This window comes from Delphinus delphis, chromosome 7 (genome assembly GCF_949987515.2).
Source record: "Delphinus delphis chromosome 7, mDelDel1.2, whole genome shotgun sequence".
NCBI classification, from domain to species: Eukaryota; Metazoa; Chordata; class Mammalia; order Artiodactyla; family Delphinidae; genus Delphinus; species Delphinus delphis.
In genome coordinates this window covers 69719789-69742969 of record NC_082689.1, presented here as the reverse complement: position 1 = coordinate 69742969, position 23181 = coordinate 69719789, and the positions used below count along the sequence as shown (strand labels likewise).

General features: G+C 36.7%; 1 protein-coding gene across 3 annotated transcripts in view; it reads left to right on the top strand.

Moving 5' to 3' along the window:
- The window catches only part of SLC4A10 (solute carrier family 4 member 10), a 317528-nt gene that overhangs the window by 219366 nt on the left and 74981 nt on the right, over positions 1-23181 (top strand). For all 3 annotated transcript variants that reach the window (XM_060016683.1, XM_060016684.1, XM_060016685.1), the window contains 4 exons: positions 5825-5925; positions 8896-9070; positions 9659-9792; positions 10194-10439. In XM_060016683.1, coding sequence (XP_059872666.1) covers positions 5825-5925; positions 8896-9070; positions 9659-9792; positions 10194-10439 — 656 coding nt within the window. The remainder of the gene's footprint in view (positions 1-5824; positions 5926-8895; positions 9071-9658; positions 9793-10193; positions 10440-23181) is intronic.

The following is a 23181-nucleotide window of genomic DNA, read 5'->3' as shown; positions in this document are numbered from 1 at the left end:
AATTATAGATTTGGTTGTGTTCTCCTGCTGATTGGTCCCGGCTTAGGCTCGGACCAGAGAGGGAACTTATCCCCAGCTGTCTGATTGGTCTTTGACAGACACCTATTTTGTTTATCTCCCTCCTTCTCGGGAGGGGGCCGGACATCCTGGAAATTCACCCATTGTCTAAGAAGCCCCTATTGTCTGGAGAGTTCTTAATCATTAGCTGGAACAATGTCCCTCGAGTCCCACAAGTTCATTTCTTTGGTCTATACCTCCATTGATGCAGCTGAGAGTGGCTGAAGGAAAACATACAACTACATTGACTAATCTCATATAATTCATGACCACATACCTCAGGTAGGCCCTTTATATTACAAGTTCATTATACTCTACTTCCCAAGTTCAATCCATTCTCTACATTATTATCTCACACCTGTTTTCTCTCCTCAAACCTTCAGCACATGCTTTCTGACTTTCAGATGTTGACTTGCTTCCTACTTCCCTAAGAAAATTAAAATAATCAAAAGAGAACTTCTGTAGATTCCCAAAACCATATTTGTCTACTGCCAGCACCTACATTCTCTGCCTTCCCATATATTACTATTGATGAATTATCCAAAGTCAGCCTTCTATCTGTGCAGTAGATCCCATCTCTTCACACCTACTCAAAAACATTACTCCCCAATCCTCCTCTTTCTCCCCTATATCATCAGGTCTTTTGTTCTGTATTATATCATTTTTATTAGCAAACAACATTGTTAATTTGTAAATCTTAAAAAAAGAATTCTCAATGCCACTATCACTGCCAGCTACTCATCCATTTCTTTGTTCCCTTCTATAACCCAATGCAACAGAAAAGTTCTCTGTACTATCTGCCTCCAATTCCTCTCCTCCAATTCTCTCATTTTTTAATTGAAATATAGTTGAAGTACAATATTACGTTAGTTTCAATATACAACATAGTGATTCGATATTTAAATATATTACGAAGTGATCACCACAGTAAGTCTAATAACTATCTGTCCCCATATAAAATTATTACAGTGTTATTGACAACATTCTTATGCTGTGTAATACATCCCCATGACCTATTTACTTTCTAACTAGAAGTTTGTACCTCTTAATTCCCTTCACCTATTTCACCCATCCCCACACCTCCTCCCCTCTGGCAACCACCCATTGTTCTCTGTGTCTATGCCTGTTTTTGTTTTGTTTGTTTGTTTGCTTTGTTTTCTAGATTCCACATATCAATGAGATTGTATGAGTATTTGTCTTTGTGTGACTTATTTCACTTACCATAATATCCTCTAGGTCCGTGCATGTTGTTGCAAATGGCAAGATTTCATTCTTTTTTATCCTTCAATTCTCTCTTGAACCTACCTCCATAGGGCATTTGCCCCCATCACTTTACTAAAATTTACTTACATGAAGGTCGCCAAAGACCTTCACAATGCTAAATTCCAAGGTCAATTTTCAGTCTATATTTTATTTAGCCTATCAATCAGCAGCCTTTGACAGAATTGATGACTCCCTTTTCCTTGATATATTTTCTTTTCTTTGACTCCTGAAACCCCACACTCTTGGTTTTCTTTATACCTCACTGGTGACTCCTCAGTTTCATTTGCTGGTTGCCCCTCTTCTCTCTGATTTCTTTATATTGAAGTGATGCAGGGCTCAGTCCTTAGTGGTCTTCTCTCCTCTACACTCATTCTCTTGGTAATATCATCCAATCTTATAGCTTTAAATCCTCTCCCAAATTTATTTTTCACCTTGCACTTGCAAGTTACTTATCCAAATGCCTATCTTGTGTCTCTACTTGGGTGTCTTTTAGATATCTAAAATTCAACATGCCAAAGTTGGAACTGAATTATAGATTGCATTATTTCTGTACCTATATACATCTTTGCATTTATATTATAAAAGGCAATATAATGTTTCCTGAAGAATATAAGAAACTCTGATCTTTTCTCAAAATCTGTTCCATCTGTACCTTCCCATCTCAATAAGTGTTAACTCCATACTTACAATTGACCAAAACAGAAACTTTTATTCTTCTCTCTTATACCTGACTTCAATTCTGCCAGGAAATACTCTTGGCATTGCCTTCAATATTTATCCAGAATTATACGATTTCTCGCTGTTGCCACTGCCACCCCCCTAGTTCAAGCTACCACCATCTTTCTCCTGGATTACTGAAATAGCCTCCTAACCAGTCTCCTTGTTTCTACCCTTGGCCCCTAGAATCTGTTCTCAACACAGCAGCCAGAGTGTTAGGTCATGCTACTCCTTTCCTTAAAATCCTGCAAAAGCGCCTCATTTCATTGAGAATAAAAGCCAAATACTTACCATGTTCTACTAAACCTATAGAGTCTGGCTTCCCTTCACCTCTCAGTCGTCTCCTGTCTCTTTCTTGCTCACTCCTCTCCTTGGCCTCCCGCCTCCTTGTTCTTCAAACCCTGCAGCCACACTCCTGCCTTAAGTCTATCCCACTGGCTGTTCTTTGCCTGGCTGTTCCCCAGTTATTCTATGGCTAATTCTCTTGACTCCCTCAAGTTTTTCTCAAATGACACTCCATTTGTAATTCCCAGTTCCTCCTCCCTATACCTCACACCCCCGCCTTAGTCTGCTCTAAATTTTTACTTTTCCATAGTTTTTATTTCTTTATTTTTTCTTTATTATATATTCTGCATTTGAAAAAAACCATTTGATATCATATCTCTCTCTAGAATCTGGCATGTACATAATGCTACATGAATATGGACATCTCAAGGATCTTATTAAATCCACCAAACCTCTCTCAATCCCCAAAAGGAAGAAGCAGATCTGTTCAACGTTTCTTTCTAATAATTCACGTTGGCGATATCAGAAGAAACTTGGAAACAAATTTTATTTATTTATTTACTTATTTATTAAAAAAAATTTTTAAGACATCTTTTTTAAAAATTTATTTATGTTTTATTTATTTTTGGCTGCGTTGGGTCTTTGTTGCTGCACTCAGGCTTTCTCTTGTTGCGGCAAGTGGGGGCTACTCTTCGTTGCAGTGCACAGGCTTCACATTGCGGTGGCTTCTCTTGTTGCGGAGCACGGGCTCTAGGCACGCGGGCTTCAGTAGTTGTGGTTCGCGGGCTCTAGAGCGCAGGCTCAATAGTTGTGGCTCACGGGCTTAGTTGCTCCGCGGCATATGGGATCTTCCAGGACCAGAGCTCGAAACTGTGTCCCCTGCAGTGGCAGGCGGATTCTTAACCACTGCACCACCAGGGAAGCCCTATTTTTAATTTTTATTGAAATATAGTTGATTTCAAACTTGTGTTAGTTTCAGATGTATAACAAAGTGATTCAGTTATTTATATATATACACACACACACACACACACACACACACACACATATATATATATATATATTCTTTTTTAGATTCTTTTCCATTATAGGTTATTACAAGATATTGAGTATAGTTCCCTGTGCTATACAGTGGGTCCTTGTTGGTTATCCATTTTATATATAGTAGTGTATATATTTTAATCCCAAACTCTCCCTGGTTTTTAATCTTTTTAACACACTATAGAATTAATTTACTTACATTTTTACTTGTTTACTGTTTGCCTTCCCCATTAGAACATAAGCTCCACAGGCCTGATTTGTCCCCAGGTATACAGTGGTGCAGCCTAGAACCTGACACAAATTGCCTCCCAATAAGTGTTTGTTGACTGAATTAATAAATTGTTTAATTTGCCTAGTCAAATATCTACTCACCTATTGATTTTACTTAAAATGTCTGGGGACTTCCCTAGCAGTACAGTTGTTAGGACTCGGCACATTCACTGCCATGCCCGGGTTCGATCCCTGGTCGGTGAACTAAGATCCTTCAGGCTGCGTGACTTGGCCAAAAAAAAAAAAAAAAGTCTGAGAAACAAACAAACAAAAATTTCCTATATTTTCCTCGGAATATTCATTGGTACTATACATACACAATTCTTTTTTCAAAAACCTTTTTGCCTTACTAGAAGATGACCACTCCTTGAGAAATTGTTACTTTAGAATGACAAATATCTTTCATGGCTTATCACTTGCCTTATCAGTGTATAGCTCTTCCCACTGTAAAACAATGAATTAATTTATGCAGTCAGAGATAATTCCCCAGAAGAACAAATATCACTTGCCTTCCGAGGCTTGCTAAGAAATCTCTCCCTAGGTGATTATTGGGTATTGAGAGTACTGAGGGCCACTATCACAGCCCTTTACTGTTGTATGATAGTTAATTTACCTGTAAAGGCCATTCCTTCACCAGTTGACGGACATACTCTCTTTTATCTTTGAACTTCAATTCATTGTATCTATTTATATACCCAGGAAATTGCAAAATATTAAGCAATGAACTTTCCTATATTTTGTGCGTTTCAAAATTATTTTTTGTCATGTTTTAAATCTGTACCATTTTATCTAAATGTCCCATTGTAATAAGATCATTTGATAGTTCACACTTGTTCACGTTTACACTAAACACAAAGAACATGTTTACATGTTTACACTATTTTGGAATGGCAGTCAAGTAAAAAGTTTAATTTCACCATTAAAAATTTTTTTATTGTCCTTTAAAGCACTTTTGGGCTTCCCTGGTGGCGCAGTGATTGAGAGTCCGCCTGCCGATGCGGGGGACACGGGTTCGTGCTCCAGTCCGGGAATATCCCACATGCCGCGGAGCGGCTGAGCCCGTGAGCCATGGCCGCTGAGCCTGCGCGTCCGCAGCCTGTTGCTCCACAACGGGAGAGGCCACAACAGTGAGAGGCCCGTGTACCGCAAAAAAAAAAAAAAAAATTTATTGTCCTTTTAAGCACTTTTGAACACATTGGGGTGCTCCAAGATCACCAGTAGGTAGGATTTTCTGATTTTTTTTTTTTTTTTTTTTTGCACGGTAGAGGGCCTCTCACTGCTGCAGCCTCCCCCGTTGCGGAGCACAGGCTCCAGACGCGCAGGCTGAGCGGCCATGGCTCACGAGCCCAGCCGCTCCGCGGCATGTGGGATCTTCCCAGACCGGGGCACGAACCCGTGTCCCCTGCATCAGCAGGCGGACTCTCAACCACTGCGCCACCAGGGAAGCCCGATTTTCTGATTTTTTAAACTCTCTGTCACTGACAAAAGTGGGCGGAATAGACCTATGGGGAAACAGCACTTACATAACCTCAGTTAATTTGTCATTGGCTCAATTAGAAGCTTCCTTTTGCAATAGTCTTTTGGATCAATTTGTGTTGGAAAGAAGCTTGGGTAGGAGGATCTGAGCCAGGATCAGAGAGGGAAATATATTTTAAAAATAGCTAATGATAACAGTTAATGCTTATTGAACAGTTGAACTAGGCCAGGGATATAACACCACTAACACCTCTTCACCTCGACCTATCTTAAACCTGGTCTCGCTCTGTCCCCATTTCTTACTTTATTTTCTTTGTATCTCTATCTCTACCTGACATTGTAAGTTTATTGTTTGTCTCCACTAACATAATGCTTTTTCTTGCTCACCTTTACATCTATAGCATCCCATAAAAATGAATGGCACACACTAGGCACTCAATAATTAGTTGAAAGAATGAGTTAATATTCATCACCTTATTTCATTCTCTCAACCACACTGATAGGTACTGTTATTATCACCAGTAAAAGGAGGAGGGAACTTAGGCTTTAGGTGGCTAGATAACTTTCTAGAGGTCATATAACAAACAAGTAACAGAGCCTGGGTTCTTAGCCACTCTGCATATTATTGCCTCAAGGGAAAAAAAAATTGTTTTTGTTATTTACAACTAGCACCTGAAATTCAAAAACAAAAACAAAACAAAAAAACTTCCCGCAGGAGAAGAGGAAGATTCCTGCTGTACCAAATGGAACAGCAGCTCATGGGGAAGCCGAGCCCCACGGAGGACATAGTGGACCTGAACTCCAGCGAACTGGAAGGTTAGTGAAAAGCCCTTGTATGGGACTTCAAAGACTGAATGATATATACCTTTTTTGTGTGTCGGGAATTGCTGTTTTGAGAACTAATTTGTTTTTATACTTTGGATACCTACTCTTTGGGGGATGAATATGCCAATTAATTTGATTTCTCTGTAGTTACTAATGATTGTCATTATTATTAAACCAGAACAGTGAATACACCATTCCATTTTAATATACCTAGTCTTTCGTATTGCTATGCATTAAAACACATTCACAGATTCTTAGAATGAATAAGAAAACTGTCAGTTGCCTTTTCCAAAAGAGCCTGTTGAAAACGTCAAGCTCAGGATGGAAATGAAAATAAATACCAAGAACTCAGTCTTATAGACCCTGTCTCATTACATGCAAGTAGGATGTATATAATAGTATTTTTTATTTTTACGGTAGTAATTTGAAAGAGTTATATGATTTATATTTCTAATCACACATCTTTGAAGAGATGAAAGCTTCAATTTATTTCTTAAAATGATTCTTTATGGTGTTTTGACAGCTTGTCTCTCTCCAAGAAATGTGTGAGCAGAAAATCAGAACCTTTGGGTGGGTCTCTCTTCAGGGAATGTGTGCACACAGCCTCCATTATAATTGAAGGCAATTGCAGAGGCTTTGCAGGATTGGTGCTCCTCTCCCCTCAGGGCCATTTCCTGTACTGCTTTCACTGTGTCCTCTAAGATGACTTTCCAGTTCCTGACAACTCTGTGCATTTTAATTCTCCTGCGTTCTTTCCCTTTATCTATGTTTTGTCTCTGAGGAGATGTCTTCCTCAGGCTCCCGTACCTAATTTGAGATGGTTCAAACAATTTTTTCCTTTTCCCTGTACTAGAAACATTGTTACTCCTTCTATTTACTTTCATATTTTCAAATGCTGTCTTTTTATTTCTGTTGTTTTTTTTTTTCTCTCTCTCTCAGGTGTAACATGCCACATAGCTTAGATTTTTTTCAAAGTTCACTTTTCCTTACTGCTTCCTAAATCCTCCCAGGTCACCAATATCCGGTATCTTCGCTTCTCCAGAGTTCTTCCACAGATTCTGTTGCTGACATGACTTGAAGTATCCATTACTCATCTGCTCTCCTGGAGTTGCCGGTGCACATCTGGGCTGCTCTTGCACTGTTCTCTGCAATGACCTCCCACTTCCGGATTTAGATTTATGCTGCTAAAAGCACGTTTATGACACAGTAATATAACAGCTATTTAGACTAATGTATACCCTAATAAGTAATTAATTAGAAAAGAGTGGTCTAATAGAAAGTACTATCAAACCTATAAATATTAACTACTAAGTAATAGTTCATAACCACCTCAAATTCTTTTGGGGATTAAGTGGGGTAGAAATCATAACTGAATGAATAAATAGACTCGTAGATTAAATCTGTTCTGAATTGTGACTTTGGCAAGTTAACAAATCATTCAGAAATGATCCCCCAAATAAAAATTATGTATGTGTTTTACTAAACACAGGTAAAGGAATCTAACCTAAGATGATCTTTGCGTGTGTGAATTTCACAGGTTCTTTGCAAGCTTCTCTGAATTTTAAATGTCCTTTTTTTTCAATTGAAATTTCATTCTTCTCAACCTCTCCTACTCCACATCCCTCTGATGGAAACAATCACTAGAAAAACATAATGATTCTATCACTCACATAACAGTAAGATAGTTACTAATATGTTACTATTGTGCCTATATTAGGGCAATTAAAAATAATAGAATTTATTCTGAAGAGGTACATCTTTCAAGGCAAATCAGAATTTATTTCTCAAGAGAACAATCATTTTTGAGGTGATTCTTAGATTGCCAGATTATATTCCTATTTAGAAAATAAATAACAAGACTTTAATATTTTTCCATAAACCAAGTATATTTAGCATACTGGCAGTATGTTGAACATAATAGGTTTTTTTTAACCTCCATGTAGGAACTTAATCACAGCCTTATTCATTTTAATATGACATCTTTATCCCATAGAACACAAAGAGCTTTTGGTAGTCAAATGTTAAATCTGCATATTGTTATTAAATGTTCAAAGAATGAGAATAGCTGTTTAATGCTCTCATTCCTAACAGATTAGAAAGTTCCAGTCCTCAGATTTTAGGCAGTGTTTCACAATTTAATGCTTCTCTCTTCCCCACCCCCCCCGAAAAAAATAATCCTTCAAATGCTTTAATGTGGTTTTTGGATATATTTAGAACATATGCATTTTTCCCAAATAAGGTCATTATTGTCTTGTGAATGATAGATGTTTGAATATGTTTAGACAATAGTGGATCAAAAGTACATTTATCTAGGTTGCTTATTGTAAGGTCCCTGTCTTAGTTTCCTAAAAATGAAAACAACTCTGGAACTTATGTCTCTCTACGAAGTATTGTCATCCATAAGGTCATTTAAGTGCCTGTCTGGAGTATTATTTGGCAAGGGTTTTTTTTCACAAAGAGAGTGGGTAACTGGAGCCATGGTTATATGCCACTTTTTCTCTCTAAGTTGATGTTCACTATTGGACTGTACAAAAATCAGTTTACCTTCCCTCCTTCACTCTCTGCTACACTAAATGGAATGTAAACAATTAGAAGATATTGCCAATGATTGAGGATGGTAGGCCTGATTTTAGGAATAGGTTATTGTAAAATGGCACAGAGATTAGAGTAATCCTTAACTCTCATTATTTGAATTTTGATTGATGAACAGCTGTGAACCTTGTTTGAGAGAACCTAGGATTTTTTTGGCTGTTGACACAATATTTGGTTAGGGATTGAAGTGACATAGTGGTACAAAGCCATTCCTGTAGATCATCATAGTAAAACCTAGCATGTTAATATGGGTCTCATCTCTGCTGATGGAAAACCTGTACTGTGACCTGGCAACAAAGCAAATGAGCATTTTGATTTATGTGATTTTTATATTTGTATGTCACTATTGTGTTTTCCCCCCTGTCTTAGGATTTTTGGGGGACTTATTTTAGATATCAAAAGAAAAGCTCCATACTTCTGGAGTGACTTCAGAGATGCTTTCAGCTTGCAGTGCTTAGCATCTTTTCTGTTTCTCTACTGCGCGTGTATGTCTCCCGTCATCACATTTGGAGGACTGCTAGGAGAAGCAACTGAAGGGCGAATAGTATGTATCATGCTTTTCTCTGAACTTTGAAACTTAATCAGCTTTTACGATTCATAGTTAGATGAGTCTGCATTTAATTTTGGTTTCCTTTATGAGGAGAGATTTGATGTATGGTCTGGCAGACAAAGTTCATACGAATTTCCTAGATGACTAATGGAACTGGTAATCAGGGAGTGGAATATCTCAGAACAACTAATTCTTATCTTACACAGGGTTCTGATCTCATCCCTGGCCCCCCAGTCCTAGGCTAGCTTTAGCCTCTGGTTCTTGCCTCATAAGAGGTCCATTTTCCTATTTATATAGGCCATGCTTCTGCCAGACATTTATTATGAATACATGTAAACTTTTAGTAAGCAAAAGAAAAGTGAGATAAGGAAGGGGGAGAGGACATATCCCTGTCCACTACCATTCACAGTCTGCTGACCACCTGCCGCCTTTTTTTTATCCTCCTACCCCACCTCCTGCCCAAGGTTGCTAGGCCCTTCATAGCAAAGGGAAAAAAGACCCATGTATTTTACATATTTTCTCCCCGGTTATAATCGCAGCCTGCACAGCTTAGATAATGGAATCATTTATATCTCTACACAGAGTGCAATCGAATCTCTCTTTGGAGCGTCCATGACTGGGATAGCCTATTCTCTCTTTGGTGGACAGCCTCTTACCATATTAGGCAGTACAGGACCAGTTTTGGTGTTTGAAAAGATTTTGTTTAAATTTTGCAAGTAAGTGTTATATACTTTTGGCCCTCAGCCCCTTTCTATTTCTCTACTGTATTTAATCTTCTTCCAACATCACATTTGGAGATCTGCTGGGAGAGGTAGAAGCTGCTGATTTGATTCAGTTTGCCATTTTTGTCTCTCCATGGAAATAAAGGAACAGTAAAATATTGATGTATATTGTTATGTATTATTTATAAAACATTATATTCAGCTCTAAGCACTGAGAAACCTCTTTGAGTTTTGTACCCTTAGGTGTTCCCTTTAGACAAAGTCTTGAGTTTAGATACTCATGGGATGTGAAGCTTATTTACTTTCACTTCCTGAATTAGACTTACTTCCATCTACTTAAAATGGTGGCAAGCTGTTAAATGACCTTCTTTCCACTGTTCTTTTCCCCCTCCTAGAGAATATGGGCTGTCCTACCTATCTTTAAGAGCTAGTATTGGACTTTGGACTGCAACCCTGTGTATCATACTTGTGGCCACTGATGCAAGCTCCCTTGTCTGCTATATCACCCGGTTTACTGAAGAAGCTTTTGCTTCTCTTATTTGCATCATTTTCATTTATGAGGCCCTGGAGAAGTTGTTTGAACTCAGTGAAGCATATCCAATCAACATGCATAATGATTTGGAACTGCTGACACAATATTCGTAAGTACCATTTCCCCCGTTGGCTGTGGGGCTTTTCTTTCTACCAATATTGCTATTGTTATAAGAAATACGAGGAACTTACTCAGCAGATAGAGTTCCTTAAATTGATTCGTGACCTAAATCCCGGTCTCTCAGAGTTGAACAGGATTTTAAGAGTCATCTAATCAGCTGCTCATCTGAATACTTGAGTTTTCATTATAACATCTTTGCCAAGAATAACTTTTTGAAGTTTTATTTGTCGAGCATTCCCTATTAAGTAGATAATGAACCAAGATCAATTTTACTATACAGAGATTTTTTTTTCAAAATATTTTTGATTTTGGTCTTCCTTTAGGACCTTTTCCATGTAATGTAATCCAAAGAACACAGTAGTGAAAGATAAGATTTCAGATTTAAAGCAGTGAGATAAAAGAGACTCATTGGGGCTAAATTGCATAGTTTGATGTTTGAAAATATGATAAAGTCTTAAACAAAATATCGCTGAATTGAAATGTATTTTTGCTTTTGGAACCTATGACATTTATGATAAAAGTACTCACATATTGCCTGTTGAGGGTGATATTACAGTTTAAGATTAAAGATGGGATTGTACCTATTACACGTTCTAGTTTAGTATGTCAGCAGTTTGGGATTTCTCTAAGGCTGTATTTGCAGAGTATATGTGAACATTATGTTACTCTTCTTTGATTTAATTTTAGGATTTTTTTGTTGTAATTATATATACATTTTAAACAGTGAATATTTGAAACAATATGTTCTTTACCAGGCATCAACCTGGCATTATAACCTCTGCATTAACTACCAATGCTCTTCTTATAAACTGCTCAGATAGGCCCTCAAAATCTTCCTTTGAAGATTTATCATCTTTATTTAATATTAGAAGTTGAAGTTGTTGAAATTAGGCCAAAACAGTGCAATATTATAGTCTTGTTAAGAATGATGTAATGATATAGAGTTGAAAATAAGACGACTTTTAGTACTTTGAATTTTTCTCAGTAATTAGAGATATGTTTAACAGTGCATCCCTGTTTTAGAACAAAAAAAAATCAGAGTGGGATATAAAATAACTTCCCCAATAAAAGTAAATGGTGAGGGTGTTGTGAACAGGATTCAAGTGCAGATGAAGGAGGTGTCAGGGACACTCAGAAAGCAGGCAGATGGGAAGAACAATTTGATCAGAATGAGATGTAACATTGATACATGCCTTTTCATTTATCTTTAGTTGAAAAGAGAGCAGTGTCACCTAATTTGGGTATCTTTGCGAGGATATGCAATTACCTCTGCTTGAATTTTCAAACCTACTACATGCCAGGCACTGTGCTTGGTGCTAGGGAAATCATGAACAATATTCTGTTCTCAGTGAGCTTCCAGTTTAGTAGGAAATGTAGACAAACAGACAACACAATGGAATAAGTGCTGTGTTAAAGGATTGGTCCAGAATACTATGGTACTACATCAGAAGAGCACCTAACCCAGATTTCAGGTTCAGAGAAGACTTCCTGGAGGAAGTGGCATAGAAGACCAAAAAATCAGTAGGAATTAGGTGCTGAGGAATAGAGATGGAGAGTGGTTTAGATGGAGGGAATGGCACAGACTTGGATGTAAGGAATTTATTAATGCTTTGAAATATTTGTCCAGAGTTATATAGCTAGTGGTGAAACAAGAAATTAGAGTCAGGCTTTATGACCCTGATGTAATTCTCAGTAACTGAAGTTACTGCTGTAATTTTAAAATTTCTTTAAAGTACTGTTTCTCAACCACTGATACATATACAATCAGAGAAAAGCAGACAAAGCTTAAATAGGCAGGAGGGTTTTATAATCAAGTATTCATCATAAAGTATTCTTCCAAAAACTCCACTGGATTTTTATGTCCTTAAAACCCATTATAAATGAAAAAGATGGTGAATAATAAATGCATGTAGGTATAATAAATAACTATAGAAAGTGGTGAATGATTGCTCTAGCAACTATCTAGCAATTTCAGTCTCTAAACATCAGTTAAAATAAATTCACTAAGGGGCTTCCCTGGTGGTGCAGTGGTTGAGAGTCCGCCTGCCAATGCAGGGAACACGGGTTCGTGCCCCGTGTCCGGGAGGATCCCACATGCCGCGGAGCCGTGGCCGCTGAGCCTGCGCGTCCAGAGCCTGTGCTCTGCAACGGGAGAGGCCACAGCGGTGAGAGGCCTGCGTACCGCAAAAAAAAAAAAAAATTTTTAAAAAAAACAATTTTTCTTTTCATATAACAATTTTTCTTTTCAAAGTCCTTTTATGGTCACTTTATATTTAATGAAATCCTATGGAGCAGATAAGTTCTATTTTATAGAACAAGTTAATGATTTATAACTTACCAATAATCAAATAAAGCATAATGAAGAGTAGAACCCACTTTTCTTAATGTTATGTTTTCTTTATTAGAGGGTGTGACTTTGTTCTGCCACTCAACTTTATCTCACCTTTTGGGCACATTGCCATGAATTCTTTATCAGATTAGTGTAATGTCAGTGTTGGCACTTTGTATATGATAATTTGACTCAGAGTATCTGCCACTTCTGTTGGGAAATTTTAAGCAAATTATTCTCGTTCATGTAAACTATTGCTACATTCATTATTCATTCATTCATTTCTACTTTGCTAGGTATTTTAAGTGTCACCACTACATACTTTATAGTATTAGTCATGCTAAATAAATGCTTAGAGACATTGCTGTTAATTTGTTTTGGAGAAAGAAGCACTTCCCTTTAACTATGGAAATTAATATCCTAATTGTTCTGAACACTATTCCTCCTAGATATTTGTAGAACTAGTAAAATTCAGTTAGCTTAGCATATTTTTCTATTTATAAATGCAATTCTTGATAATATAAGGTGTTCAGCTTATGCACTTTACATTTATTATTTAACAAATAGGAAAAGATTGAGAAAAGAATATATACAACTCTGGGGAAAGAAGTTTACTTCATAAAACCATTCCTTAGTTAGAGCTCTCAGTTGCAGGCAAAATAGTTTTTATATACCACCCAAAAAACCCCTGTTTTTATAAATAAGTACTGTGCAAATATTATGTGAAGGGTAAGAAAATATGTTCTCATAAGTGAATGCTCATTGCTGGTCTCAGTGAAGTCTGCGTCCAGCTTCCACTCATTCCTCTGTGTAGCTCATCTCTTCTTTACGTGGGTACCTGGGGTCTTTTCGATATATCAAAACTTGCTCTAAAGATGATTAGTAGGAAGCTAATTTTATTTCTTCCAGAATTTTCATTTTGTTATCTAAAAGAAGGAAGGCAGAATTTTTTTCAATTATAAAAGCAGGTTTTTAGGGAATAAGAGAGATGGTCCTACTCATTCTGAAATCATATCCCTGGGTGTTGTGGGCTGAATTGTGTTCTTTCAAAATTTCCCACACACCAGATTTCTGAGCAAATCGAATGGCTCTCTATATAGAATTTGAAAACTTTTTAGCACCCTCTCTACCTCTATAATCTCTTGTCTAAATTATGACAATTGCCCTCCAAATGGTGTCCCTGATTCTACTACCCTTCCCTTCCACAGACTGTTTTCTATGAAGCAACCAGAATTATTCTCTTAAAACCCATCAGATCATGTCACTCTGCTTCTCAAAGCCCACTGATGACTTCCCATTACCTTCAAAGATGTTGTATGAGCTGTTCCTCACTGCCTGTCTTACCTTGTCTTCTACTTCCTCTTCTGCTGCACCCACGCTAATCTCCTTGCCCTTCAGCCTTCATACTTGCTGTTCTTTTTGCCTAGAATGCCCTTCTCCAGATATCTATGTGGCTTGTTCCTTCACTATCTTCAAAATCACCTGTTTGAGGACTTTCCATCTAAAATTTCAACTCTCTTCTCTCTCTTCCTTTTTTTAATCTAAAATATTATATAATTTATTTATCTTTTTAAAAGTAAGATTTATTGAAGTATTATTTACATACAATAAAATATGCCTCTTTTAAGTGTACCCTCAAATGAGTTTCAACAAATGAATAACACTATAATTGGAATATACAATATTTCCCAAAGTATTTCCTCACGGCCCTTCGCAGTCTCTCTCTCACCCCAACCCCCAACCCCTGACACTGATGTGATTTCTGTCTCTAAAGTTTTGCCTTTTTTAGAATGTCACATAAATGGAATCATAGAGTGTATAGCCTTTGGTGTCTGGCTTCTTTCACTTATCATATGCTTTTGAGATTTACTCATTTTGTTGCATGCATCAATTTATTCCTTTTTATTGTTGGTCAGTGTTCCACTGTATGGATGTACCACAAATTGTCTATCCAACCACAAGTTGATAGATGTTTGGGTTGTTGCTACTTTGGAGCTATATTGCTTCACATGCAGGTCTTTACTTGGCCTACGTTTTCATTTTCTCTTGGGTAAATACCTAGAAACAGGATTGCTGGGTTATATGAAAAGTCTATATTTTAACTTTATAAGAAAATTCCAACATGGTTGTACCATTTTGCACTCCCACCATCAATGAATGAGTGTTCCTATCGCTCTGCATCCTCATCAGCACATGGTATTTTGCTTATGTAGAGTGATACCTCTATTAGTCTAATTTATTGTGTGTTCCCCTCCTAGAGTGAGTTCATGAGGAAAAGGGATTTAGTCTGTTTTGATCACTGCTTTCCCAGTGTTCAGATCAGTTTCTGGCACAAAATAGATAGATGTTCAATGAAAATTTGTTGAAAAAAATAAATGAATGTTGAATGAATATCACCTCTATTTAGAATTTGTACTAAGGCTCAGAAGGGATTATGGCTTACCCAAGTAGAAGAACTTGAGCTAAAACCCAACACATCTAACATTTAGTCAAACACTTTTGACAGTGTACCACATTATAGGCCACTGGTTTGACCAAATTAATTTCTAGTATTAATATTTAGAATATGAGGGAACTTGGATAAATTTTATTTAAGTCTCTTAGATATTATCTTCAAACAGTTTAAATTTTATCACAGGAAATTAAAAATATAAAAATAGAGGGATTTAAAACATAAATATTTGAATAATATTAACATATGCAGTAAAGTGGATTCTTATTTTAGAGCATAAAAGTGCTTATTTTGATTATAATGATTCCCTGTAAATAGGTATTTGACAAGAAGAGAAAAAAATCTTGGCTAGAGATGAATTTTGTTGTATCACATTGAAGCCCACTTCACCTTATTTTTAAGAAACTTGGTAATAATTTGGATTAAAAGATAGGAATCTATACCAATATCCTAGTTAGTTGCTTTGGGTAACTCCCTAAGAGCAGCCTTCTAGAGACAACATCTTAACCCTCAAAAATACACAGGAAGTACATGTGAAATATGTAGAGAATAAGAGCTCTGGGAGGGTACATACCAAACTTATAATACTTTGGGGACAGAAGAAAAAACTGAAAAAAAAAGGCTTGTTCTCTTTGTATATTTTGGAGTGTTCAACTGGCATTGTGTGGATACATTATTTTGTAATTTCTTTCTAAGAATAAGTTTTATGAGAAACAGACCCACGGATACAGAGAACAAACTAGTGGTTACCAGTGGGGAAAGGGAAGGCGGGGGTAGCAATATAGGAGAAAAGGGTAAAAGGGGTTATTATAGGATTATATGAAATCATATGTGTGAAAACTTTTGAAAACTGTAAAGCACTGTAGAATTTAAACAATCTTTCATTCAATTAAAAAAAAGTTTTATTATGGGAAATTAAAGTCTTTTGACAAGCCATAGAATGAGGTAATTAGGGCCAGGTGGTGCTCATCAAATCAGTTCCTGTGTAAACAAATTTATTTTCCATTTCAGGAAAATAGCAACTTACAAAACTCAAAGGAAGAATAGAGCAAAATGTTTAAGGTATAATAAGTAGATTTGCCATTCTGTTCTTAAATTCTCTTATTAGGCTCATTCTTTCAACATCTATTGCTTTTCTCTGAATTGTGTTAACATTGATAGTGTGAAAATGAATATGGTCTCCACTCTAAAGGAGCTCAGTGATTAACAAGAAGAGACTAGAGATGTGCTTTGTACATAGTGGCTGCACACAGAGAATTTGTTGAATCAATAAATGAGGAGGGAGCTAGAGGCAATGCATAGTCAAATCATTGCAACCTGGCATGGTAAGTATTTATACTAGACATATGTTTAATGGTCCAGGAGAAGAAGTAAAAAACTACCTTAATTTATCACTCCATCTCTGTTGTACCTGTAACTTGAGTTTCTTATATATGGCGTATCTGTTTTTCTCTCTCTTCATTATCTCTGCATGAGCAGGTCATAATTAGAGTTGAGGGCACCAAGGTAGATAGATGAAATCCTGGGACCAGTTGGCAGAGAGTCTTAAAAATTGTAATGAGTTTTATTGTAAAAGATCATTGGGGGTAATGACAAAGCTCTGGGAATAATTATGTGATAATAGATTAGAAGGTGATCATAGGAGGTGGAGCAAAGAGCAATAACCTTGGTATGGAATGTTTAAGTCCTGATTATTGACTGAGACAATGGTAATGAGAAGAAAATAAACAAACTGGGGAAAAAAACAAAGAAGAGCAAAAATTGGCAAGGCTTTATTCATTCATTCAACAAGTAATTACGGAATGCCTTATAATTTATATGAGCAATAACAAAAATTTGCATACATGGCTTTATTTAAGCCTCACAATAATCTATGGTATAAGTATTACCCCTCAGGTGATCAATCTGAGGTTCCAATAAGTTAATTAATTTGCTCAATATCCCAGAACCAGTGAATGGTAAATGAGAGTCAAACTCAGGTATACTTTTTTTTATTAAAATGTAGTCGTTTTACAATATTATATTAGTTTCAGGTGTGCAGCATAGTGATGCAATATTCTTATAGATTATACTCTGCTTAAAGTCATTATAAAATAATGGCTATATTCTCTGGTGCTGTACAACATATACTTGTTGCTTTTTGTTTTCATTTTTGAATTTTATTTTATTTACTTCTTTATACAGCAAGTTCTTATTAGTCATCAATTTTATACACATCAGTGTATATATGTCAATCCCAATCGCCCGATTCATCACATCACCACCTCCACCCCCTGCGGCTTTCCCCCCTTGGTGTCCATACGTTTGTTCTCTACTTCTGTGTCTCAATTTCTGCCCTGCAAACCGGTTCATCTGTGACATTTTTCTAGGTTCCACATATATGCATTAATATACGATATTTGTTTTTCTCGTTCTGACTTACTTCACCCTGTATGACAGTCTCTAGGTCCATTCACGTCTCAACAAATGACCCAATTTCATTCCTTTTTATGGCTGAGTAATATTCCATTGTATATATGTGCCACATCTTCTTTATCCATTCATCTGTCGATAGGCATTTAGGTTGCTTCCATGACCTAGCTATTGTAAATAGTGCTGCAATGAACATGGGTGCACGTGTCTTTTTGAATTATGGTTTTCTCTGGGTATATGCCCAGTAGTGGGATTGCTGGATCACATGGTAATTCTATTTTTAGTTTTTTAGGGAACCTCCATACTGTTCTCCAGAGTGGCTATATCAACTTACATTCCCACCAGCAGTGCAAGAGGGTTCCTTTCCTCCACACCCTCTCCAGCATTTGTTGTTTGTAGATTGTCTGATGATGCCCATTCTAACTGGTGTGAGGTGATACCTCATTGTAGTTTTGATTTGCATTTCTCTAATAATTAGTGATGTTGAGCAGCTTTTCATGTGCTTCTTGGCCATCTGTATGTCTTCTTTGGAGAAATGTCTATTTAGGTCTTCTGCCCATTTTTGGATTGGGTTGTTTGTTTTTTTAATATTGAGCTGCATGAGCTGTTTATATATTTTGGAGACTAATCCTTTGTCCGTTGATTCATTTGCAAATATTTTCTCCCATTCTGAGGGTTGTCTTTTTGTCTTGTTTATGGTTTCCTTTGCTGTGCAAAAGCTTTTAAGTTTCATTAGGTCCCATTTGTTTGTTTTTGTTTTTATTTCCATTACTCTAGGAGGTGGATCAAAAAAGATCTTGCTGTGATTTCTGTCAAAGAGTGTTCTTCCTGTGTTTTTTTATAAGAATTTTATAGTGTACGGTCTTACATTTAGGTCTCTAATCCATTTTGAGTTTCTTTTTATGTATGGTGTTAGGGAGTGTTCTAATTTCATTCTTTTACATGTAGCTGTCCAGTTTTCCCAGCACCACTTATTGAAGGGACTGTCGTTTCTCCATTATGTATCCTTGCCTTCTTTGTCATAGATTAGTTGACCATTAGGTTCATGGGTTTACCTCTGGGCTTTCTATCTTGTTCCACTGATCTTTGTTTCTGTTTTTGTGCAAGTACCATATTGTCTTGATTACTGTAGCTTGATAGTATAGTCTGAAGTCAGGGAGTCTGATTCCTCCAGCTCCAATTTTTTTCCCTCAAGGCTGCTTTGGCTATTTGGGGTCTTTTGTGTCTCCATACAAATTTTAAGATTTTTTGTTCTAGTTCCATAAAAAATGCCATTGGTAATTTCATAGGGTTTGCATTGAATCTATAGATTGCTTTGGGTAGTATAGTCATTTTCATAATATTGATTCTTCCAATCCAAGAACATGGTATATCTCTCCATCTGTTGGTATCATCTTTAATTTCTTTCATCAGTGTCTTGTAGTTTCTGCATACAGGTCTTTTGTCTCCCTAGGTAAGTTTCTTCCTAGGTATTTTATTCTTTTTGTTGCAATGGTAAATGGGAGTGTTTCCTTAATTTCTCTTTCAGATATTTCATCATTAGTGTATAGGAATGCAAGAGATTTCTGTGCATTAATTTTGTATCCTGCAACTTTACCAAATTCATTGATTAGCTCTAGTAGTTTTCTGGTGGCATCTTTAGGATTCTCTATGTATAGTATCATGTCATCTGCAAACAGTGACAGTTTTACTTCTTCTTTTCCAGTTTCTTTCTTTTTATTTCTTTTCTTCTCTGATTGCCATGGCTAGGACTTCCAAAACTATGTTGAAAAATAGTGGTAAGAGTGGACATCCTTGTCTTCTTCCTGATCTTAGAAGAAATGCTTTCAATTTTTCACCATTGAGAATGATGTTTGCTGTGGGTTTGTTGTATATGGCCTTTATTATGTTCAGGTAGCTTCCCTCTATGCCCACTATTTGGAGAGTTTTTATCATAAATCGGTGTTGAATTTTGTCAAAAGCTTTTTCTGCATCTATTGAGATGATCAAATGGTTTTTATTCTTCAATTTGTTAATATGGTGTATCACATTGTTGATTTGTGTATACTGAAGAATCCTTGCATCCCTGGGATAAATCCCACTTGATCATGGCTTATGATCCTTTTAATGTGTTGTTGGATTCTGTTTCCTAGTATTTTGTTGAGGATTTTTGCATCTATGTTCATCAGTGATACTGGTCTGTAATTTTCTTTTTTTGTAGCATCCTTGTCTGGTTTTGGTGTCAGGGTGACTATGGCTTCACAGAATGAGTTTGGGAGTGTTCCTTCCTCCGCAATTTTTTGGAAGAGTTTGAGAAGGATAGGTGTTAGCTCTTCTCTAAATGTTTGATAGAATTCACCTGTGAAGCCATCTGGTCCTGGACTTTTGCTTGTTGGAAGATTTTTATTTTTTTTTGCGGTACGCGGGCCTCTCACTGTTGTGGCCTCTCCCGTTGCGAAGCACAGGCTCCGGACGCGCAGGCTTAGTGGCCATGGCTCATGGGCCCAGCCACTCCACATCATGTGGGATTTTCCCGGACTGGGGCACAAACCTGCGTCCCCTGCATCGGCAGGCGGACTCTCAACCACTGCACCACCAGGGAAGCCCTTGTTGGAAGATTTTTAACCACAGTTTCAATTTCATTACTTGTGATTGGTCTGTTCATATTTTCTATTTCTTCCTGGTTCAGTCTTGGAAGGTTTTACCTTTCTAAGGATCTGTCCATTTCTTCCAGGTTGTCCATTTTGTTGCCATAGAGTTGCTTGTAGTAGTCTCTTAGGATGCTTTGTATTTCTGCAATGTCTGTTGTAACTTCTCCTTTATCATTTCTAATTTTATTGGTTTGAGTCCTCTCCCTTTTTTTCTTGATGAGTCTGGCTTATGGTTCATCAATTTTGTTTATCGTCTCAAAGAACCAGCTTTTAGTTTTATTAATCTTTGCTATTGTTTTCTTTGTTTCTATTTCATTTATTTCTGCTCTGACCTTTATGATTTCTTTCCTTCTGCTAACTTTGGGTTTTGTTTGTTCTTCTTTCTCTAGTTCCTTTAGGTGTAAGGTTAGATTGTTTACTTAAGATTTTTCTTGTTTCTTGAGGTAGGATTTTATAGCTATAAACTTCCCTCTTAGAACTGCTTTTGCTGCATCCCATAGGCTTTGGATCGTCATGTTTTCATTGTCATTTGTCTCTAGGTATTTTTTGATTTCCTCTTTGATTTCTTCAGTGATCTTTTGGTTATTTAGTAACATATTGTTTAGCCTCCATGTGTTTGTGTTTTTTACATTTTTATTTCCCTGTAATTCATTTCTAATCTCATAGTGTTGTGCTCAGAAAAGATACTTGTATGATTTCAATTTTCTTGAATTTACTGAGCCTTGATTTGTGACCCAAGATGTGATCTATCCTGGAGAATGTTCCATGCGCACTTGAGAAGAAAGTGTAATCTCCTGTTTTTGGATGGAATGTCCTATAAATATCAATTAAAGCTCTCTGGTCTATTGTGTCATTTAAAGCTTCTGTTTCCTTATTTATATTCATTTTGGATGATCTGTCCATTGGTGTAAATGAGGTGTTAAAGTCCCCCACTATTATTGTGTTACTGTCGATTTCCTCTTTTATAGCTGTTAGCAGTTGCCTTATGTATTGAGGTGCTCCTATGTTGGGTGCATACATATTTATAATTTTTGTATCTTCTTCTTGGATTGATCCCTTGATCATTATGTAGTGTCCTTCCTTGTCTCTTGCAACATTCTTTATTTTAAAGTCTATTTTATCTGATATGAGTATTGCTATTCCAGCTTTCTTTCGATTTCCATTTGCATGGAATATCTTTTTCCATCCCCTCACTTTCAGTCTGAATGTGTCCCTAGGTCTGAAGTGGGTCTCTTGTAGACAGCATATATATGGATCTTGTTTTTGTATCCATTCAGCAAGCCTGTGTCTTTTTGTGGGAGCATTTAATCCATTTACATTTAAGGTAATTATCAATATGTATGTTTCTATGACCATTTTCCTAATTGTTTTGGGTTTGTTTTTGTAGGTCCTTTTCTTCTCTTGTGTTTCCCACTTAGAGAAGTTCCTTTAGCATTTGTTGTAGAGCTGGTTTGGTGGTGCTGAATTCTCTGAACTTTTGCTTGTCTGTAAAGCTTTTGATTTCTCCATCAAATCTGCATGAGATTCTTGCCAGGTAGAGTAATCTTGGTTGTAGGTTCTTCCCTTTCATCACTTTAAGTATATCATGCCACTCCCTTCTGGCTTGTAGAGTTTCTGCTGAGAAATCAGCTGTTCACCTTATGGGAATTCCCTCGTATGTTATTTGTCACTTTTCCCTTGCTGCTTTCAATACTTTTTCTTTGTCTTTAATTTTTGCCAATTTGATTGTTATGTGTCTTGATGTGTTTCTCCTTGGGTTTATCCTGTATGGGACTCGCTGTACTTCCTGGACTTGGGTGGCTACTTCATTTCCCATGTTAGGGAAGTTTTCGACTATAATCTCTTCAAATATTTTCTCGGGTCCTTTCTCTCTCTCCTCTCCTGGGACCCTATAATGAGAATGTTGCTGCATTTAATGTTGTCCCAGAAGTCTCTTAAGCTGTCTTCATTTCTTTTCATTCTTTTTTCTTTATTCTGCTCCGCAGCAGTGAATTCCACCATTCTGTCTTCGAGGTCACTTATCCTTCTTCTGCCTCAGTTATTATGCTATTGATTCCTTCTAGTGTAGTTTTCATTTCAGTTATTGTATTATTCATCTCTGTTGTTTGTTCTTTAATTCTTCTAGGTCTTTGTTAAACATTTCTTGTATCTTCTCGATCTTTGCCTCCATTTTTCTTCTGAGGTCCTGGATCATCTTCAATATCATTATTCTGAATTCTTTTTCTGGAAGGTTCCCTATCTCCACTTCATTTAGTTGTTTTTCTGGAGTTTTATCTTGTTCCTTCATCTGGTACATAGCCCTCTGCCTTTTCATCTTTTCTATCTTTCTGTGAATGTGGTTTCTGTTCCACAGGCTGCAGGATTGTAGTCTTGCTTCTGCTGTCTACCCTCTTGTGCCCTTGTTGCTTACTTATTTTTACATAGTAGTTTGTATTTCTTAATCCCCTATGCCTGTCTTTCCCCTCCCCACTTCACTCTCCCCACTGGTTAACCACTAGTTTGTTCTCTATATCTGGGAGTCTGTTTCTGTTTTGTTATATTCATTCATTTGTTTTATTTTTTAGATTCTACATATAAATGAAAACATAGAGTATTTGTTTTTCTGTGTCTGACTTATTTCATTAAGCATAATACCCTTTAGGTCCATCCATGCTGCTGCAAATGGCAGAATTTCATTCTTTTTTATGGTTAAGTGATATTCCATTATATATATATATATATATATATATAATGGAATATCACTTAGCCAATTATATATATGGCTAAGTATATATATCTCACTTTCTTTATCCATTCCTCTGTTGATGAACACTTAGGTTGCCAATATCTTGGCTACTGTAAATAATGCTACTATAGATATTGGGTTTGTGTATATTTTCAAATTAGTGTTTTTTTTCAGATATATACC